A 21,334-nucleotide genomic window follows, 5' to 3' on the forward strand; every position below is an offset into this window, starting at 1 on the left:
TTTTTTATAACACAACTTTCTAAAAAATGTTTTTTCTCTTTCATACAAGCTCCGTTTTGAATAACGATTGCACTGTGATGAGACGGTTAAAACAAAATCCCACTTGCATATATTTTGAAGATATTTTATACAGATAACAAGTTGCTATATGCTATACACATAAGTTGCCACAAAATAGAATGTTTCATACACATGATTTACCACACATATAAGATATAGATATAAGTTGTCACACATACAAGATAAAAGTTGTTACAGAAACACCATCTATTATACACATGAGCTGATCCACATCTATCTATAAAAAGTTATTGGAAATAAAATTGATAGTATGCTCGTATATATAAGTTGATATAAAACAATAGTCGCTATACATATAAGTTGTTACTACAGTCGTATGATATGGACATAAGTTGTTACATCAAAGAGAGAAGTCACCACATAAGTTGCTATTAATATAAAACATCATTAAAACATATGAAAGTGTGGTCTAGTTTTGTTCGTCTTGTCTTGTAGAACACATTAATGCAATCGGTTCTCAAAACGAAAGTAATATGAAATAGATAAAATATTTTTTTAAATAGTTTCAAAGAATCATTTTCCTCTCGTCCTTGCTGCGGCTTGCAAATACGACAACGCGTAGGCATGCGTGGAGTTGCTGAACCAAAATGCAAGTAATTTTAGATTTTCTCATTTTTAAAGTGTGATCAAAACAAAAAGGTACGTGGGCCATAGCGGCCCACCATCCTCTGGCAGCTCACCAAGGTCGCGACGTTGTGTGCGGGCGCGACCGTACGCGCCTTATAATTTTCCTTATCAAATTGGCCCATCCATCAACAGCGGTAGTGAACTACTCCGAGTCACATCCACATCTAATTTTCGATTCAGAAAATTCAAGATAATTTGGTACCTTAATCAATTACTAGTAAGGTGCCCGTGCTAATGCCATGGATAAATTTGACACCATTCATCACATGATCCATAGTCCAAACTGAGAAATATATATTTCACACAAAGGGCAAAGTTATTATGTTGATTACACAAACACATCCATAGAGTAAAATCACAACTTAAAATTGTGAGGTATGGGCATTGGGTCCAATATAGATACAGTTCGAGATTCCATATCAAGTGAGAACAATATGATATGTCCAAGAAAAGAATGTATATCGAACGACTCTATGTGCTTACAAAGAATTGCAGGTCCATATAGTGGAATGTTCCTTCATCATCATCTAGATATAGGTGAATATAAGAATTTAAGACCTGTATCCCATGCACAAATGCAAATATATAGATCGTAAATAAGTCAACCATGTTCAATTATATATATATATGTTGAACTGATATATACTTACATTGTCATGCACGTGCTCTTGAACATCTCCGGGATGGAGATTTCTTTCCTGAAATTGAATGTCCATATTGAGAAGCTGGATGTTTCTGAAGAAGCTGGTATCACAAAACTAACATAATTCCAATGATTTTATGACGGGATATGAAAAGTGGTAATAATATCATGCCCAAGGTAAGAAAATATTTGCTGTTCCTTGCTTCTTATGGGAACTTGTTAATAATTATCACAGGAAAAATAGCAGCTGAGTGCCTTTTCAACATACATGCATACAAACAGGCGTACATAATACTGAACTCATAATGATATGTGGTACAAATTACTCACTGTGGCTTCAGGGTTTTGAATTATAACAGAAAGTGCATCAACAAGCTCCCCCAGATTATGAGGAGGAATGTTTGTTGCCATTCCGACCTGAAACAATTTAAACAACTGTAAGAATCCCATTTTTGCATAAATAAATATCTGACTTAGTAGCACTTGTATAAAGTGAATACAAACTCATACCGCAGTCCCAAAAGAATCATTCAACAATAAAGATGAAATACGAGCTGGCAGCAGAGATGGCTCCTTCTGTGAGTTATCAAGGTTTGGTACGAAGTCAACCTGTAAAATAACAAAAATCAGCATGAAACGGATGGGGGAAAAATGTCATACAACAACTCACAGAGAAAGACATCAAAGAAGTGAAAAGAGATACTGTATTCAGCTCCAGATCAGTCAAGAACATGGCTTCTGCTAGTGACTGCACAAAAATAATAATGTCATTCCGCAGTAGAGCTTTTCTAATAGACAAATAGACAGTATAAAAATGATTTGATATATCGAGGTTCATTGTTTGAGGCAACAGTGTTTAATAAGAATTTTTTAGTTCAAAATGAGATGGAACCAAAGCATATTTTCCCAATGGCATATGAATCAAGCATCTTACCATGATTTCAAGGCACACTGGAAAACATGAGATAGAAAGGATTGAATACAACCATGGTTTGCTCTGCTCACATCTTGTCCTGAATTGCTATGTGGAGGCTCGACATCAATTTCAGCACAGCATGTACACCAAGCTCATAGAGGAACCTCTTTTGCCTGAATGATTTTTGCATCAAAATATTTTTACTTGTCAACGATTCCATTCAAAATATATAACAAAAAAAAGTCAACGGATAAACTTAACAGGCGTGCATATAGGAGGTTTATATTGTCTGAATTTATTTGGCAGCAGCATTTAGGTTAGCGTCAGGAATATATATAGGGATACAATTTAGAAGCAGAACAATGAGACAATATAAATGGAACTGAATCACTACTCCTTCCATTTTTTAACTTGACAAGTCCCAGAAATTTCAGTAAAGGGAAATTTTCATCAATAGGACTCTAGCTAACTTTAAGATAACACAAGGCAACAAAAATCAGCAAATAATTATTGACAAGCAAACTCACCGTGATGTGACCAGCATTGCGGCCAGCCACTTCAGGGCGAGCAATTGTGCCAACCTGCCGCAGAACCATGCTCCACATCAAAGCGCCAAATTCACCAACAAAGAAATGGCAGGAACTGAATTCATGGCTAATCCCACCAAAGAAACATGTCATTTGCCATAAGGCATTTTCTCAGTAATCAGAAAAAAGTAATATGTTACCAAATTCACAATACCACTTTGATTTGCAATTCTAATGGTAGGCATAGCACATATGTTTGCCTGAGATGCATCCTGAATTATGATCTAAGAATATAGTAAACAACCACAATTGTGTGACAGACTCAAACTATAGTAACCAAAACCTCTTCTGATTACAGCAATCAAAATGGTTTGCAGAGAAAGTTGGTTTGCAGACGTTGACTGTAAGCTGGCCTTCAGCTGAGAAAGTTCGTTTTCAGACAATTAGTAAGAGCAAGAAAACCAGTGAGGAAAACAAACAGTATGGTCTATAGTGCTATCCAAGAAATCCCCAATGAACAGTCCTAGCTGCATTGACAGAGTAACGAAACTACACTGATGACATGTTCATAAGGACTACGCACATGCAAGTCCTTTATCTTGCATGTTGAGGAATGCTATATGATTTCAACAGAGCCCAATATGTGAATAGCTGTGGGACCGAAGCCGGCGACCAGAGGGGGGTGAATGGGAGCCAATCAAAATTTCTTCGAAATTCGAATCGTCGGCCTATATCCCAAAATCGCCCAAACCCTCAAGCGTTCTGACCAAAGATTGGAGTAGCTATTGAAAAGCTAAACCAACACAAAAGGCCTCGAACGAGCGAGCGAAACCACGCAGCAAATCGGAAACAAATCGGAAAAACAGCTGATCTGAACAGCCAGGACCGGTCTGACCGGTGCACTGGACCGGTCTGACCGGTCGCGGCAGTTCAATAGCAAGCAGAACGGTCTGACAGGTCTTGCCTACCGGTCTGACCGGTAGCACCCAGAAAACCCCCGAGAAAATGGATTCAAACGGTGAATCTCGAGCAAACGACCACGAAAACCGATGAAACTTGGGGGATTGCTTCGCCCCTACCCCGTGAACATATCCCCAAAAGATCTCGTCCTAAAGATCAACAAATCGTGAGAATTATGGGAGAGATCAAAAGGGATTGGGGTTTTCTCAAACACTCAAGAACTCGAATTCGAACACGCCAGTGATTCCAGAGGGTTTAGATCAGAGTTGGGAGCATGGGAATCACAGCAAAGAACTCGTAGCCTCCTCTCAATCAAGTGTGTCAAAAACGAAATCGAAAATCCATTGCACAAGGCATTAAACCAGGGGATTGAATCGAATCAAAAGCCCAGAGGGCACAAGAAGGATAGGGCCTCCTTTCCCAATCAAATCCCTTACAAGGTTTCAACAATCCATAGACAAAAACAACTCAAACGAGAGGAACAGAGGGAGGGAGACGCAGGGGCGGCGGCCTGGGAAAACAGAGAGTCCACGAACAGATTACAAAAGCCGCTGATAACCTAACACAAGTGAAGGGGTATTTATACCCGCGGGACCAGTCAGACCGGTACGCTGGACCGGTCAGACCGGTTGGTTAGACCGGTCAGACCGGTGCCAGGGACCGGTCAGACCGGTTGGCCTGCAGCACCCCCTGTACATGATCTCATCCGACGGCCGAGGTTCTTTCTTCGAAATGAAGTCTTCTCCGCGATGCCACCGTCTTGATGAAGATCCAGTCCGTGGTTTTGGAGGGTCCGCGAAACCCGGGTAGGTGGCCGGTTTTGAGAAAACCGCCAAAACCTCACGCGCGGGAAGATTCCCGCCTCCACGCCGTGGCCCTAGACGCCGTTCCCGCCTCGGCCTTCTGACGGCCCTAGACGCCGCCCGACGCCCGTCACCTCCTCGCCCGCAGCGAGGCCCTAGACGCCGTCGACGCCCGTCGCCTCCGTCAGTCCCGAGACCGACGCCCGTGCCTCCACGACTCGGCGTCTTCAACCGCCGTCCGCCTCCTTGGTTTTGTGGCGCAAACCAAGAAACCCGCCTTCCGTCGCCGCTTGTGCCCTCGATCCAGGAGTGGACGCCACAGCTGCCGCCCGGTCCGAGCTCCGGTCCCGGCTGCCCTTCACCGCAGTCCACCGCACGGTCCATCGGCCACATCACCTCCACGGCAGCTCCCCGTCGACACTCGACGCCCGTGTACCTGCAATCCAAAGACCAAGCGCACGATCGCACCGCACGATTGACAATTCACTCATCACAAGCAGGATAGAGTACTCTCGTTCCTCAATCTCCCCCTTGATGAGTGCATTGTCAACACACCACAGACGAACCAAGAGAAGTGAAACCAAAGAAGAACAAAGAAGCACGAAAGAGAAGAACTCAAGCAAGTGACAAAAGGCTCAGAAAGGCAAGAACAGTCACTTACTCAAGCAAAGATCGATCCCCTAAGACAAGGGTAACGGCTCGACGCAATCGATCAAAAGCCAAAACATGACTCCTCAAAGACAGAGGTAATGCTCGACGCAGTCATGCAAGACGCAGAGGGAAAACGAGGAAACCCGGAGCCAAAACAAAGCAGAAACTCCCCAAGTAAAATTTTTCCCTCTCACAAGTGCAACTCTCCCAAAATGATGCACTCTCAAAGCCCTGTGCACAACAAGTTTTTCAAAAATCAAACAAGTCTCCCCCTTGTTCGATCACTTCTCTCAAAATTCTCCCCCTTGTTGGCACATGCACACATCAAGGCTACAAAGAACTAGAGCTCCCCCTGAAGCTGAGACTCCCCCTGAACAGATGCTATGCAATGAATGCAATGCAGGAGGTGTAAGTGAAAGCATTCAGGGATACAAAGATATGAGCAACATCTAGTCTCAAGCATGTGTGCATCCATAAACAAGACCTGCATCTAGCTCAACAGGGTATATCAAATCAGTCTAGAGCTAGGCAAGTTCAGTTTAGGAGAAATAAAAGCATCACCCATGATCTAGCACTAATAAGTAGGGAATGGAAAGCAGTGCTACTCAAACTCATACAGGTGAGCCAAACCAGCCAAAACATGTTGTGAACATTCATTTTTCAATCAAATTTATATCAAGCAATTCTTAATGCCAGAGGTTGAAAGCTTATCATGCTTTACTTAGCAACGAGGCCAAGCCTATGCCAAAAGACAATCAGAAGCTTAAAGCACTCGTTTCAGTCATGCACAGCCTTGCCCGGGTTCTCACAAGTGCAAAATGAGCCGTCCCGAAAGCTCGATCAGTGCGACAAGCAATCCCACCTGGATCTTTTCAATCCAATTCAAGAACAGTTCAAGCAATTTTATCAGATTTAGATCATTTCAAGTGTGAATTGCTGAACAGAAAGGCTATACTAGCATGAATAAGATAGCAAAGCATATCAACACGCCCTAACATGCTAGTAGCCAAGACAGGGTGATCATGTTTTCAGATTTTCAAATCAAAATAGCTTAACTCAGATGATGTAATATACACAGTGGAGCAAGCTATACATGATCAAGTTTATCAACTCACACTAGCAGGCACTAGAAGATCATAGCAATGTATACAAGAATGCTAGTGCAAGTGAGACAATGCAAAATACAAACATGTACAATGCATATGCACAATGCAACTACCAAACCTACAAAACAAAGACCTACCAAGCTAACCAAAACAAAAGTCAGCGATCAAAAGGGGTAACAAACCCCAAGCTCCCCTCGCAAGCGAGCAAAAGTGTCCTGCTCAAGCGGTTTGGTGAGAATAACTGCGGTTTGCCTCTCTGAAGGGACAAGGATCAGGTCTATGTGTCCTCTCTCATGGTTGTCTCGCAGGAAATGGAATCGGATGTCTATGTGCTTGGTTCTGGAGTGTAGGACAGGGTTCTTTACAATGCTAATGGCTGACATGTTGTCTACAAATATGGGAACCCTACCGAAACTCAAGCCATAATCCTGCAAGGTTTGTCTCATCCAAAGTATCTGGGAGCAGCAGCTAGCAGTGGCAACATACTCAGCTTCTGTGGAAGAAAGCGCTACACTAGCCTGCTTACGAGAGGACCAAGACACCAAAGATGTACCAAGAAATTGACAAGTGCCGGATGTCGACTTGCGATCCAACCGACACCCACCAAAATCGGCATCAGAAAAGCCCACCAAAACCAGAGAAGAATCCGCAGAATACCAAAGACCAAATTCAGGGGTGAATTTCAGATACCTGAAGATGCGTTTCAACACCTGCCTGTGGGAGGTGCGCGGAGAAGCCTGGTAGCGTGCACAAAGGCAGACGCCGAACTGGATGTCCGGTCGCATCGCCGTCAGTTACAGGAGCGAGCCGATCATGCTCCTGTACTCCTTCTGGTCCATCGCCTCACCGTCCAAGTCCTCATCAAGCGCCGTAGATGTGCTGATCGGAGTCGGCTGAGGAGACAAGTCACTCATGTTGAACTTCCGCAGCAAGTCTCTAGTGTACTTGGCTTGATGGACAAAAGTGCCCTGAGGAGTTTGCTTGATCTGCACCCCGAGGAAGAACTGCAACTCACCCATCATGCTCATCTCGAACTCCCTAGACATCTGCTCAGAAAACTTGGAGACAAGAGCGTGAGAAGAGCCACCAAAGATAATATCATCCACGTATATCTGAACCAAAAGGAAATCAGTGCCAGATCGCATGAGGAACAAAGTTTTATCAACACATCCCATTTTAAAGCCCTGAGCCAGCAAAAAGGTTTTCAATCTATCATACCAAGCTCTAGGTGCCTGTTTCAAACCGTAAAGAGCTTTCTGAAGTTTATAAACACGGTTTGGAAACTTGGGATTTTCGAAACCAGGGGGTTCCTTTACATAAACCTCTTCTTCGATAAAACCATTCAAGACGGCAGATTTAACATCCATTTGGAAAACCTTAAAACCCTTGGAAGCAGCAAATGCAAGAAAGATTCGAATAGCTTCCAAACGAGCAACAGGGGCAAAAGTTTCCTCAAAATCAATACCCTCTTTTTGGCAAAACCCCTGGGCAACAAGACGAGCCTTGTTTCGAACAACCAAACCATCCTCGCCCTGCTTGTTTTTGAAAACCCACTTCGTTCCGATGGGATTACAAGCAGGTGGAGGCTCGACTAAAACCCAAACTTGGTTTCTTTCAAAATTTTCAAATTCCTCATGCATGACATTGACCCAATTAGAATCAGAAAGAGCGTGTCCAATATCTTTGGGCTCAAAAGAGGAAACAAACGCTGAATGAGCAAAGCCAGTGATACTTGTTACCTTGGACCTGGTGACTCGCTCGTTGAGATCACCTAGCATCTGTTGAGGTGGATGGCGACGCTGAATATGTCGCGGTGCTTCCCGTGTCGAAGTCGCCTCCTCCTCAACCAAAGCTGGTGCCTCCTCAGGTGCAGCTGGTGTAGCCTGAGTCACCTCCTCGAACAGCCCCCGTGAAGTAGACGTAGTCGGATCGGGGCCGTCTTCATCGTCCGAGCTCGTAGCAGAGATAACTAGGTCCACAGCACGCGTGGTAGCCTCAGCCTCGCCATCTGCAGCTTCTTCCTCCTCATCTTCAAAGATGGAGGTGCCGAGCTCATTATCTCCTGCAACTTCAAAGACAGAAGAATTGCACGGTGCAGTCTCGTCGAAAGTGACTTCACAAGTCTTCTGACGATGTTAGTATCAATAATCAGCACACGGTACGCTCTAGAGTGAGAAGCATATCCGAGAAAAATACCGTCAGACGAGCGAGACTCAAACTTATCAAGATTTCCATCTTTCAGCACAAAGCACCGGCAACCGAAAACTCTGAGATGGTCAACACGGGGCTGGCGTCCAAACCGCAACTCATAAGAAGTCCTGTGCATGAAAGCACGCAAGAAAATGCGGTTGGACATGTAACAAGCGGTGTTAACCACCTCAGCCCAGTATTTGCGAGGAGTCCTATGCTCATCGAGCATCGTCCTCGCCATCTCAACCAGCGTCCGATTCTTCCACTCTACAACTCCATTCTGCTGTGGAGTGTAGGGAGAAGAATACTGGTGTTCAAGCCCTTGATCACTGCAAAAGGCGTCAAAATGAGCGTTTTTGAATTCTGTGCCATTGTCACTGCGGATCGCTCTCATGGCCTGGGGTAACTCGTTTTTCAACCTCAAGATCAAGTCTCGAACAAACTCGAAAGCCTCATCCTTGGTTCTCATGAAAGACCCAAGAATAGAGAGAAAAGTCGTCCACAATCACAAGCACGTACCACTTCCCACCAACAGACATCACCCTAGAAAGACCGACAGTGTCCATGTGTAACAATTCTCTAGGGTGAGCGGTCATCACCTGATTAACAGGCGGATGAGAAGCGGCAATCATTTTCCCGTGGCGACATGGATGGCAAACAAGGTTCTTCTCAAACTTCAATTTGGGCAATCCTCGGATCAGACCAAGTGAGCTCAGTCTCAACAACAAATCGAAGCTCAAATGTCCTAGTCTCCTATGCCACTTCCACAAATCAGAAGAAGGACCAGCCATCAAGCAATGAGATGGGCCAAAAGGAGTTCCAGAGAAGTCAACCAAGAAAACTCGAACAGCGCCAAGTCCACGTACCTTTCCTCTTCCAGTATCCCCGAACACAATGTACTCCTTTGAGCGCATCGGGGTGAGGCTGGAGAACCATTTGTCATTTCCGGTCATGTGGCGCGAACAACCGGAGTCCCTGATCCACCTGTTCTCCAAGCCTTTGACCTGCACATCAGTAGTGAGACAAAGGGTGAGCAAATATCTCAACACTAGGGTTAGTAAAGTGAGAAGCAAACCAGTGTCGAGCCATTTGCTCTACAGAAGGGTTAGCAAAACCAGACAAAGCGTATCCCCCGTCCCGTCTACCGCGTGACTGACGAACACCACCGCGAGGAAAGCATGGAGCCTCAAAACCTCCTCCAAAGCCTCGGCCTCGTGATCCATAGCCGTACTGAAAACGACCAGGAGCACGGCCGGCAAAGCGACCACCTGCTGGAGCACGGTAACCACCACCATCTCCCTGACCTCCACCTACACGGCGCGCCCTAGCATCTTGCCTATCACCACGCCGAGAAGGATCATGCACCCGAGCAGCAGAGTACATGTCCGCGTTCAGTCTCTCCTGCTCTCTCCTCACAACCCGCTTCCTCCTAAAGCAAAACTCCTCCAGGTGACCTTCCCTATCACAAAACTCGCAGTGGTACCTCACCTCACGCTTGGGAGGTGGAGGCCTTGCCTGCGGACGGGGAGGAGCAGCCCTTTTCTTCTGGGCAACCAGGGCTGTGGCAGCAGGGAGCGTGTCGAGGGAGTTCCTCAGCTCATTGGGCTTTGGAACCCAAACCTGCTTCTGCGGAGGTGCTTTCGGTGGTTCTTTAAGCACACCATCCGCGGGGTCAACAAGCGAAGGCTGCGTGCTCGTGCTAGCAGTGTTTCTAGCAGCCTTGCCAATCTTACCGTACAACCTGTCAAAGACTGACTTCGTGTACGTGTAACCGACCCCAAACCCATCACCACGCTTGAACTGCTTGATCATCATGCCCAACTGCGGCTCACTAGCAGAAACCCAACTAAGAGTCGCCCTAAGATAGGTATTCTCATTCTCCAGGTTGGCTTTCTCTACCGCAAGATTATCCAAATCAGAGATCAAACCAGGGCAAATAGAGCAGTCAATAGGTGGGCTAGACTCTACGATCTTAGTCTTTCCAAAAGACTTGATCAAAGCGTTCTTCTCCTCTAGCTCCAACCTAAGCGTGGGACAAAGCTTACAAGCGCCAAGCAAAACTGGCCTAGACTTCATCTCCTCTAGCTCGCACACAACAGTAGCAAACTTGGACTGCAACGAAGCTAGATCGGACTTAAAGATAAGACACTCCTCGCATTCAAGCACATCGCTAACAATAGGAGCATCCTTAACCAGTTCTAGTTCATGCTTGGCCTTAGCAAGCTCATGAGAAACGTCAGCAAGCGAAATCTTAGCAACATCTAAGTCCGCGACGTTCTCATCATGCTTGGCACGGAGAGCAACAAGATCGTTCATGTGAGATATGCAGCCAGCTTACACATCCTCACTAGACTTCTCCCTAGCACAAGCCAGCTCAGCCCTAAGCTTTCTACGCACTCTAGCTGCTTCCTTAAGCAGCCTCTTCTGGTTGTCGAGAGCGGCGTACAACTCCCTAACCTCTGTATCAAGCAGGTCGATCGTGGAGTTTACCTCTGAATCGCTCTCGGATCCAGGAGAAGAGCCGGAGTGCGTCGGTGTAGCGTGTCCACCCGAAGACGCACGAGCACCATTGGCTTCGCCCGCCATGGTGAAGAAGCTCTTGCGCCGACCGGCCGCCAAGCAAAGGCCGATGAAGCCGGTGGCTTCCTTGTCCCGCTTCTTCTTCTTCTTCTTGTCGTCGTCGTCGGAGGTCGGTGAAGAAGAGCGGTCGGTGTCGGAGCTCTTGTCGAGGTCGCTGAGCTGCGCCAGGAAGGCCTTCTCCCGCTTCTTGGCTTTGTACTGGAAGCGCTTCTTGAGCGACTCCTTGTCGAAGCGTCCTCCCCGGTCACGACTGTGGTGCTTGTGGCGCCGACGCTCCTTGTTGGAGCCTCCCTCGTCGCGGTCACGGTGGCGGTAGTAGTCGAAGGAGTTGTTCTGGCCACCGCCGGACTTCTTCGGGCAATCGGCGATGAAGTGGTTCAGATCGCCGTAGTTGTAGCACCCGGGGTTCTTCTTCCTCTGCCTGTTGTGGTAGACGCGCTGGAACTTGTTGATGAGGAGGCACAAGTCGTCGTCGCCCAGCATCTCCAGCTGCTCATCTGAAACAGAAGGCAAAGAGGCAAGAGAAAAGCCAAGAGCAGAGTTAGCGTTAGAGCTCGATCCACCTGGGCCAGTCACAAGAGCCACGCTCTTGGAGGGAGGGGCACCATTAAGCTTGGCTCGTGTCTGGTTATCCACCTCCATGGCCTTGAGCTTGCTGAAAAGCTCCTTCACCGTCAGAGTCTCATAGCCAGCAGACTCAATGATGGTGTTCACCTTGAGATCCCACACAGAGCGATCAAGTGCGTAAAGCAACTTGAGGGCCTACTCGTGCTCTGTGTACTTAAGGGCACCAGCAGATCTATTCGCATTGACCTTGTTCACAATTGACTGAAAACGACTAAACATCAGGTCAATGCTCTCACCCGGCTCCTATGTGAAGTTCTCATACTCACGCCGGTGAGTCTCGAACAGTCTGGCCTTCACCTGAGGTGTACCCTCGTGGTAGCTCTCAAGGCACGTCCAAATTTTGTGGGCTTCCTGAAAACCCTGGACGCGTGAGAACTCCGCACGAGAAATGCCAGCGAACAAGGCATTGACGGCCTTGGCGTTAGCCTCGTGCTGGGTCACCTGAAGAGGCGTGGTCCGAACAGCCAGCACCTCGTAAAGCTGGTTCTTGGTAATCTCCCAGACCTCGGCTCCCATGCTCTGCAGGAAGGCTCTCATGCGAACCTTCCAGTAGGCATAGTCCTCGCCGGAAAACACCGGGATCTTACCAAGACTCGCCATGGTCGCCGAGTGTTTTTCGAACCGGTTAAGGTATTGAAAACCTCAACCAAGCTCTGATACTAATTGTGGGACCGAAGCCGGCGACCAGAGGGGGGGTGAATGGGAGCCGATCAAAATTTCTTCGAAATTCGAATCGTCGGCCTATATCCCAAAATCGCCCAAACCCTCAAGCGTTCTGACCAAAGTTTGGAGTAGCTATTGAAAAGCTAAACCAACACAAAAGGCCTCGAACGAGCGAGCAAAACCACGCAGCAAATCGGAAGCAAATCGGAAAAATAGCTGATCTGAACAGCCAGGACCGGTCTGACCGGTGCACTGGACCGGTCTGACCGGTCACGGCAGTTCAAGAGCAAGCAGACCGGTCTGACCGGTCTTGCCTACCGGTCTGACTGGTAGCACCCAGAAAACCCCCGAGAAAATGGATTCAAACGGTGAATCTCGAGTAAACGACCACGAAAACCGATGAAACTTGGGGGATTGCTTCGCCCCTACCCCGTGAACATATCCCCAAAAGATCTCGTCCTAAAGATCAACGAATCTTGAGAATTATGGGAGAGATCAAAAGGGATTGGGGTTTTCTCAAACACTCAAGAACTCGAATTCGAACACGCTAGTGATTCCAGAGGGTTTAGATCAGAGTTGGGAGCATGGCAATCACAGCAAAGAACTCGTAGCCTCCTCTCAATCAAGTGTGTCAAAAATGAAATCGAAAATCCATTGCACAAGGCATTAAACCAGGGGATTGAATCGAATCAAAAGCCCAGAGGGCACGAGGAGGATAGGGCCTCCTTTCCCAATCAAATCCCTTATAAGATTTCAACAATCCATAGACAAAAACAACTCAAATGAGGAACAGAGGGAGGGAGACGCAGGGGCGGCGGCCTGGGAAAACAGAGAGTCCAGGGACCGGTCAGACCGGTTGGCCTGCAGCACCCCCTGTACATGATCTCATCCGACGGCTGAGGTTCTTTCTTCAAAATGAAGTCTTCTCCGCGATGCCGCCGTCTTGATGAAGATCCAGTCCGTGGTTTTGGAGGGTCCGCGAAACCCGGGTAGGTGGCCGGTTTTGAGAAAACCGCCAAAACCTCACGCGCGGGAAGATTCCCGCCTCCACGCCGTGGCCCTAGACGCCGTTCCCGCCTCGGCCTTCTGACGGCCCTAGACGCCGCCCGACGCCCGTCACCTCCTCGCCCGCAGCGAGGCCCTAGATGCGGTCGACACCCGTCGCCTCCGTCAGTCCCGAGACCGACGCCCGTGCCTCCACGACTCGGTGTCTTCAACCGCCGTCTGCCTCCTTGGTTTTGTGGCGCAAACCAAGAAACCCGCCTTCCGTCGCCGCTTGCGCCCTCGATCTAGGAGTTGACGCCACAGCTGCCGCCCGGTCTGAGCTCCGGTCCCGGCTGCCCTTCACCGCCGTCCATCGCACGGTCCATCGGCCACAGCACCTCCACGGCAGCTCCCCGTCGACACTCGACGCCCGTGTACCTGCAATCCAAAGACCAAGCGCACGATCACACCGCACGGTTGACAATTCACTCATCACAAGCAGGATAGAGTACTCTCGTTCCTCAATAGCTCTCATTGAATCTGGAACGCGGAGAAAATTGCAGTTTCCCTAACGCGAGGGAAGGAACTACCTGCAGAGATTGTCGAGCCGTTCTTGTGGGAAGTGGCGGCAAAAATGATCCGTTCAGTCCCCAGCCACCGGCAATAGGCCATCGGCCTAGCTAGGCTGTTGCTGCATACCCTCCGCAAGCTTCAGTCGTATGTAGAGATCCATACCATAACCTGAAAACAGGAAAGGGTGAGATACATAAGACCATAACCTGAAAACATGGCAGCTAAAAGATCGATTACACTTAATGCCAAGGAGAGCACAAGCAAGCAGAATCTCCAAACTCAAATGGGCCCAAATTAACACCATACCGCCAACCCCAGCCTATATCCTTGCCGACAACTCAAATGGGAGCGTATGCTGATCCTAAAGAACTCATACACATGGTATTCAGATGCTGTGTAATTCCATGAATAACGATCAGCAATGAATTTGTTCACTGCTGCAAGAAAGCTTCCAAGAACTGCAACATGATACAGAAAACAAGATAGTAAGGAAAGATCAATTATAAGTACAAGTTAGGCATGAGGGGACAATATTATGATATTGTAAATTGTGGTCACGACTACATGTATGTTTGGGGCAGTGTCAGTTGTTCAGTTCATAATTTGGTTCTAGCTATGCACCACAAGGGTAGCAACTCAAACAGGAAATAGCAAGAATAGTCAGCTGCCCAAAACTGAGATTTCAGAGATGAGCACAGCAACCACCATCTTAGCCGCCACAGCCTGCTTGGTGAGCACCTGCTGGCGCTGCCTGGTGAGCACCTGCTCCTTGATCCCCATCGACCCTCCTCCTGAAACCCGCTGCCGCAGGCTCGAAGAGAAGGACGACAGGATAAATAAAGAGGAAAACGCCCGAAAATTGACCAAATCAAAAGGAATCGCTCCCAAACTTTGCACAGGTGATCTCCATGGAGTTGGTAAGCTATCCCGAAAGAGTCATGTCTCAATTCGAACTCAAACTCAGGGAATTTCAGATCACGAGCAAGAATGTAGTTTTTCTCACCAAAACGAAATTGGTTCGATTCTTCATGCTTGTGTTGATTCAATCAAATTCACTCATGGAGTAGCATCAACACATGTCTTTGCACGAATCAAACCAACCAAAAGCTCCCTAAAGGCTCGGATTTAAGAAATCGAGCCAAGAACGAGAAAAACTGCATGTGCCTTGTTGGTGGTCGTCGCCTCCTCGTCCGGGATGTGCCGTGCCAGCGGCAGCCGAGTCGCCGGCACCGGCGCGACGTCGGCAGCCCGCGGGTCCCTGGGGTCGTCGTGCGATGTGGTCATGGCCTCGAGCCCCTCGACGGAGGTGGCGTCGCTGGGGGCGTGGAAAGGGCCACAGCCTAGCGTCGCTCGGCGGTGACCCCGCGCGGCCTCGCCAAGCAGCAACGGCGGCCTCGGCCGCCTGGCTTCGCGCCCCACCCGCCGGCCGCGGCTGGATCCTGCGAAGGAAATGGGGGGACAGGGGGGTTAGGGTTCCGGGGGAATCAGATTAGGTTAGGGTCGCGAGGGGGGTTTAGGGTCCGGTGGCGACTCACCGGAGGAGGGGTTCCCGGCTCCGCGCGGCGGCGCGGGCCAGCCGGCGCACATGGGCAGCCGCGGGCGGCGCACGGGGCAGCAGCTGCTGGCAGGAGAGCGGCGTGAGGCAGCGGCGGCCGATGAATTTTTTGGTAGAGAAAGGGGCATTTTAGTTCCCAAATTTTTTTGGGTGAAATTTTTTTAACAACATTTGATTACTAATTAGAAGTATTAAATATAAATTAATTATAAAACTAATTACATGGATGGCCTTTTGTGTTGGTTTAGCTCTTCCATAGCTATTCCAAACTTAGCCTAGAACTCTTGAGGACTTGTGGTGATTTTGGGATATAAGCCGACGGGTTGAATTTCGGAAGAACTTTTGATCGGCTCCCATTCACCCCCCCCCCTCTGGTCACTGGTTTCAGTCCCTTAATTAGTATCAGAGCTTGGTTAAGGTTTTCAGTACCTTAACCGGTTCGAAAACCACTTGGCGACCATGGCGAGTCTTGGGAAGATCCCGGTGTTTTCCGGTGAGGACTATGCCTACTAAAAGGTTCGCATGAGAGCCTTCTTGCAGAGCATGGGAGCCGAGGTCTGGGATATAACCAAGAACCAGGCTTACGTGGTACTTGCCGCTCGGGTCACTCCTCTTCAAGTGACCGAGCACGAGGCTAACACCAAGGCTGTCAATGCCTTGTTCGATGGCGTTTCTCGTGCGGAGTTCTCACGCGTCCAGGGTTTTCAGGAAGCCCACAAGATTTGGACGTGCCTTGAGAACTACCACGAGGGCACACCTCAGGTCAAGGCCAGGATGTACGAGACTCACCAGCGTGAATATGAGAACTTCACACAGGAGCCGGGTGAGAGCATTGACTTGATGTTCAGTCGGTTTCAATCGATTGTGAACAAAGTCAATGCGAACAGATCTGCTGATGCCCTTGAGTACACAGAGCATGAGAAGGCCCTCAAGCTGCTCTACGCACTTGATCGCTCTGTGTGGGATCTCAAGGTGAACACCATCATTGAGTCTGCTGGCTATGAGACTCTGACGGTGAACGAGCTTTTCAGCAAGCTCAAGGCCACCGAGGTGGATAACCAGACACGAGCCAAGCTCAATGGTGCCCCTCCTTCCAAGAGCATCGCTCTTGTGACTGGTCAGGTGGATCGAGCTTTAACGCTAACTCTGCTCTTGGCTTTTCTCTTGCCTCTTTGCCTTCTATTACAGATGAGCAGCTGGAGACGCTGGGCGACGACGACTTGTGCCTCCTCATCACCAAGTTCCAGTGCGTCTACCACAACTGGCTGAGGAAGAAGAACTCCGGGTGCTACAACTACGGCGATTTGAACCACTTCATCGCCGATTGCCCCAAGAAATCCGGCGGCGGCCAGAACAACCACTTCGACTACTACCGCCACCGCGACCGCGACGAGGGAGGCTCCAAAAAGGAGCGTCGGCGTCACAAGCACCGCAGTCGTGACCGGGGAGGACGCTTCGACAAGGAGTCGCTCAAGAAGCGCTTCCAGTACAAGGCCAAGAAGCGGGAGAAGGCCTTCCTGGCGCAGCTCAGTAACCTCGACAAGAGCTCTGACACCGACCGCTCTTCTTCATCGGCCTGTGCTTGGTGGCCGGTCGGCGCAAGGGCTTCTGCACCATGGCGGGCGAAACTGATGGTGCTCGTGCGTCTTCGGGTGGACATGCTACACCGATGCACGCCGACTCTTCTCCTGGATCCGAGAGTGATTCAGAGGTAAACTCCACAATTGACCTGCTTGATACAGAGGTTAGGGAGTTGTACGCCGCTCTCGACAACCAGAAGAGGCTGCTTAAGGAAGCAGCTAGAGAGCGTAGAAAGCTTAGGGCTGAGCTGGCTTGTGCTAGGGAGAAATCTAGTGAGGATGAGTGCGCTGGCTGCATATCTCACATGAACGATCTTGTTGCTCTCCATGCCAAGCATGATGAGAACGTCGTGAACTTAGATGTTGCTAAGACTTTGCTTGCTGACGTGTCTCATGAACTCTCTAAGGCCAAGCATGAACTAGAACTGGTTAAGAACGCTCCTATTGTTAGCGATGTGCTTGAATGTGATGAGTGTCCTATCTTTAAGTCCAATCTAGCTTCGTTGTAGTCCAAGTTTGCTACTGTTGTGTGCGAGCTAGAGGAGATGAAGTCTAGGCCAGTTCTGCTTGGTGCTTGCAAGCTTTGTCCCACGCTTAGGTCGGAGCTAGATGAGAAGAACGCCTTGGTTAAGTCGTTAGGGAAAACTAAGGTTGTGGAGTCTAGCCCACCTATTGACTACTCTGTTTGCCCTAGTTTGATCTCTGATTTGGATAATCTTGCGGTAGAAAAAGCCAACTTGGAGAATGAGAATACCTATTTTAGGGAAATTCTTAGTTGGGTTTCTGCTAGTGAGCCGCAGTTGGGCATGATGATTAAGCAGTTCAAGCGTGGTGATGGTTTTGGGGTCGGTTACACATACACGAAGTCAGACTTTGACAGGTTGTATGGTAAGATTGGCAAGGCTGCTGAAACACTACTAGCACGAGCACACAGCCTTCACTTGTTGACCCCACAAATGGTGTGCTTAAAGAACCACCGAAAGCACCTCCGCAGAAGTAGGTTTGGGTTCCAAAGCCCAATGAGCTGAGGAAGGGGGCTGCTCCTCCCCGTCCGCAGGCTAGGCCTCTACCTCCCAAGCATGAGGTGAAGTACCACTACGAGTTCTGTGACAGGGAAGGTCACCTGGAGGAGTTTTGCTTCAGGAAGAAGCGGGCTGTGAGGCGAGAGCAGGAGAGATGGAACGCGGACATGTACTCTGCTCGGGTGCATGGTCCTTCTTGGCGTGGTGGTAGGCAAGATGCTAGGGCGCGCCGTGTAGGTGGAGGTTAGGGAGACGGTGGTGCTTACCGTGCTCCAGCGGGTGGTCGCTTTGCCGGTCGTGCTCCTGGTCGTTTTCGGTACGGCTATGGACCACGGGACCGAGGCTTTGGAGGAGGTTTCGAGGCACCATGATTTCCTCGCGGTGGTGTTCGTCAGTCACGCGGTAGACGGGACGAGGGATACGCTTTGCCTGGTTTTGCTAACCCTTCTGTAGAGCAAATGGCTCGACACTGGTTTGCTTCTCACTTTGCTAACCCCAGTGTTGAGATATTTGCTCACCATTTGTCTCACTACTGATGTGCCATATGACCGGGAATGACCGGGAATGACAAATGGTTCTCCAGCCTCACCCCGATGCGCTCAAAGGAGTACATTGTGTTCGGGGATAATGGAAGAGGAAAGGTACGTGGACTTGGCGTTGTTCGAGTTTCTGATCACTTTACCCTGAGAGAGGTTGCTTTGGTTTCGAACCTTGGGTTCAATTTGCTCTCTGTTTCGCAACTTCTTGATGAGGGGTTTGAGGTTCGCTTCAAGGAGGGTTGTTCGCGTGTTTTGGATTCCAGGGGAGATTTGGTTTGCCAGATTACACCTCACGATCGGGTTTTCTTGGTTGACTTCTCTGGAACTCCTCTTGGCCCTTCTCGTTGCTTGTTGGCTGGTCCTTCTTCTGATTTGTGGAAGTGGCATAGGAGACTTGGACATTTGAGCTTCGATTTGTTGTCGAGACTTAGCTCACTTGGCATGATCCGAGAATTGCCCAAATTGAAGTTTGAGAAGGACCTTGTGTGCCATCCATGTCGCCATGGGAAGATGATTGCCGCTTCTCATCCGCCTGTTAATCAGGTGATGACCGCTCACCCTGGAGAGTTGCTACACATGGACACAGTAGATCCTTCTCGGGTGATGTCAGTTGGTGGGAAGTGGTATGTTCCTGTGATCGTGGATGATTTTTCTCGCTATTCTTGGGTCTTTTTCATGAGAACCAAGGATGAGGCTTTCGAGTTTGTTCGAGACTTGATCTTGAGGTTGAAAAATGAGTTACCCCAGGCCATGCGAGCGATTCGCAGTGATAATGGCACAAAATTCAAAAATACTCATTTTGATGCCTTTTGTAGTGATCAAGGGCTTGAACACCAGTATTCTTCTCCCTACACTCCACAGCAGAATGGAGTTGTAGAACAGAAGAATCGGACGCTGGTTGAGATGGCGAGGACGATGCTCGATGAGCATAGGACTCCTCGAAAATACTGGGCTGAGGCGGTTAACATCGCTTGTTACTTGTCCAACCGCATTTTCTTGCGTGCTTTCATGCACAGGACTTCTTATGAGTTGCGATTTGGACACCAGCCCCGTGTTGACCATCTCAGAATTTTTGGTTGCCATTGCTTTGTGCTGAAAGATGGAAATCTTGATAAGTTTGAGTCTCGCTCGTCTGATGGCATTTTTCTCGGTTATGCTTCTCACTCCAGAGCTTACCGTGTGCTGATTATTGATACTAACATCGTTAGAGAGACTTGTGAAGTCACTTTCGATAAGACTGCACCGTGCAATTCTTCTGTCTTTGAAGTTGCAGGAGATGATGAGCTCGGAAACTCCATCTTTGAAGATGAGGAGGAAGAAGCTGCGGAGGGCGAGGTTGAGCCTACCACGCATGCTGTGGACCCAGTTGCCTCCGCCACGAGCTCGGACGATGATGACGGCCCCGATCCGACTACGTCTACTTCACGGGGGCCGATTGAGGTGGTGACTTAGGCATCACCAGCTGCACCTGAGGAGACACCAGATTTGGTTGAGGAGGAGGCGACTTCGACGCGGGAAGCACCTCGACATATTCAGCGTCGTCATCCACCTCAACAGATGCTAGGTGATCTCAACGAGCGAGTCACCAGGTCCAAGGTAACGAGTATCGCTGGTTTTGCTCATTCAGCGTTTGTTGCCTCTTTTGAGCCCAAGGATATTGGACACGCCCTTTCTGATTCTAATTGGGTCAATGCCATGCATGAGGAACTTGAAAATTTTGAAAGAAACCAAGTTTGGTTTTTATTCGAGCCTCCACCTGCTTGTAATCCCATCGGAACGAAGTGGGTTTTCAAGAACAAGCAGGGTGAGGATGGGTTGGTTGTTCGTAACAAGGCTCATCTTGTTGCCCAGGGGTTTTGCCAAAAAGAGGGTATTGATTTTGAGGAGACTTTTGCCCCAGTTGCTCGTTTGGAAGCGATTCGGATTTTTCTTGCATTTACTGCTTCCAAGGGTTTTAAAGTTTTCCAAATGGATGTCAAATCTGCCTTCTTGAATGGTTTTATCGAAGAAGAGGTTTATGTGAAGCAACCCCCTGGTTTCGAAAATCTCAAGTTTCCAAACCGTGTTTATAAACTTCAAAAAGCTCTTTACGGTTTAAAACAGGCACCCAGAGCTTGGTATGATAGATTGAAAACCTTTTTGCTGGCTCAGGGCTTTAAAATGGGATGTGTGGATGAAACTTTGTTCCTCATGCGATCTGGCACTGATTTTCTATTAGTTCAGATATATGTGGATGATATTATCTTTGGTGGATCTTCTCACGCTCTTGTCTCCAAGTTTTCTGAGCAGATGTCCAGGGAGTTCGAGATGAGCATGATGGGTGAGCTGCAGTTCTTTCTCGGGCTGCAGATCAAGCAAACTCCCCAGGGCACGTTCGTCCATCAAGCCAAGTACACCAGAGACTTGCTGCGGAAGTTCGACATGAGTGACTTGTCTCCTCAGCCGACTCCGATCAGCACATCAACGGCGCTTGATGAGGACTTGGATGGCGAGGCAGTGGACCAGAAGGAGTACAGGAGCATGATCGGCTCTCTCCTATACCTGACGGTGACGCGGCCAGATATTTAGTTCGGCGTCGGTCTTTGTGCGCGGTACCAGGCTTCGCCGCGCACCTCCCACAGGCAGGTGGTGAAATGCATCTTCAGGTATCTGAAATTCACCCCTGAATTTGGTCTTTGGTTCTCTGCTGATTCTTCTCTGGTTTTGG

The 21,334-nt window shown here is 48.6% G+C and overlaps 1 protein-coding gene across 20 annotated transcripts; it reads right to left on the reverse strand.

Moving 5' to 3' along the window:
* Window positions 1-1,027: 1,027 nt before the first annotated feature.
* LOC120694087 (DNA topoisomerase 4 subunit A-like) lies at window positions 1,028-15,607 on the reverse strand. 20 transcript variants are annotated; one of them, XM_039977268.1, is made up of 11 exons: window positions 15,467-15,607; window positions 15,096-15,370; window positions 13,949-14,099; window positions 3,138-3,213; window positions 2,795-2,848; window positions 2,286-2,364; window positions 2,022-2,099; window positions 1,862-1,960; window positions 1,682-1,768; window positions 1,359-1,443; window positions 1,028-1,266 (listed from the first exon to the last, which is right to left on the reverse strand). In XM_039977268.1, the coding sequence occupies exons 3-10, from the start codon at window positions 14,028-14,030 to the stop codon at window positions 1,363-1,365; spliced, it is 636 nt and encodes a 211-aa protein (XP_039833202.1). In that variant the 5' UTR covers window positions 14,031-14,099; window positions 15,096-15,370; window positions 15,467-15,607; the 3' UTR covers window positions 1,028-1,266; window positions 1,359-1,362. The 20 variants fall into 20 exon arrangements, 17 of the variants coding, with proteins under 17 accessions (XP_039833202.1, XP_039833201.1, XP_039833195.1 ...); XM_039977267.1 differs by having other exon boundaries at window positions 1,359-1,452; XM_039977261.1 differs by having other exon boundaries at window positions 1,037-1,266; window positions 1,359-1,466; window positions 2,055-2,099.
* Window positions 15,608-21,334: the final 5,727 nt, after the last annotated feature.

This window comes from Panicum virgatum, unplaced genomic scaffold (assembly GCF_016808335.1).
Source record: "Panicum virgatum strain AP13 unplaced genomic scaffold, P.virgatum_v5 scaffold_2976, whole genome shotgun sequence".
Classification (NCBI taxonomy): domain Eukaryota; kingdom Viridiplantae; phylum Streptophyta; class Magnoliopsida; order Poales; family Poaceae; genus Panicum; species Panicum virgatum.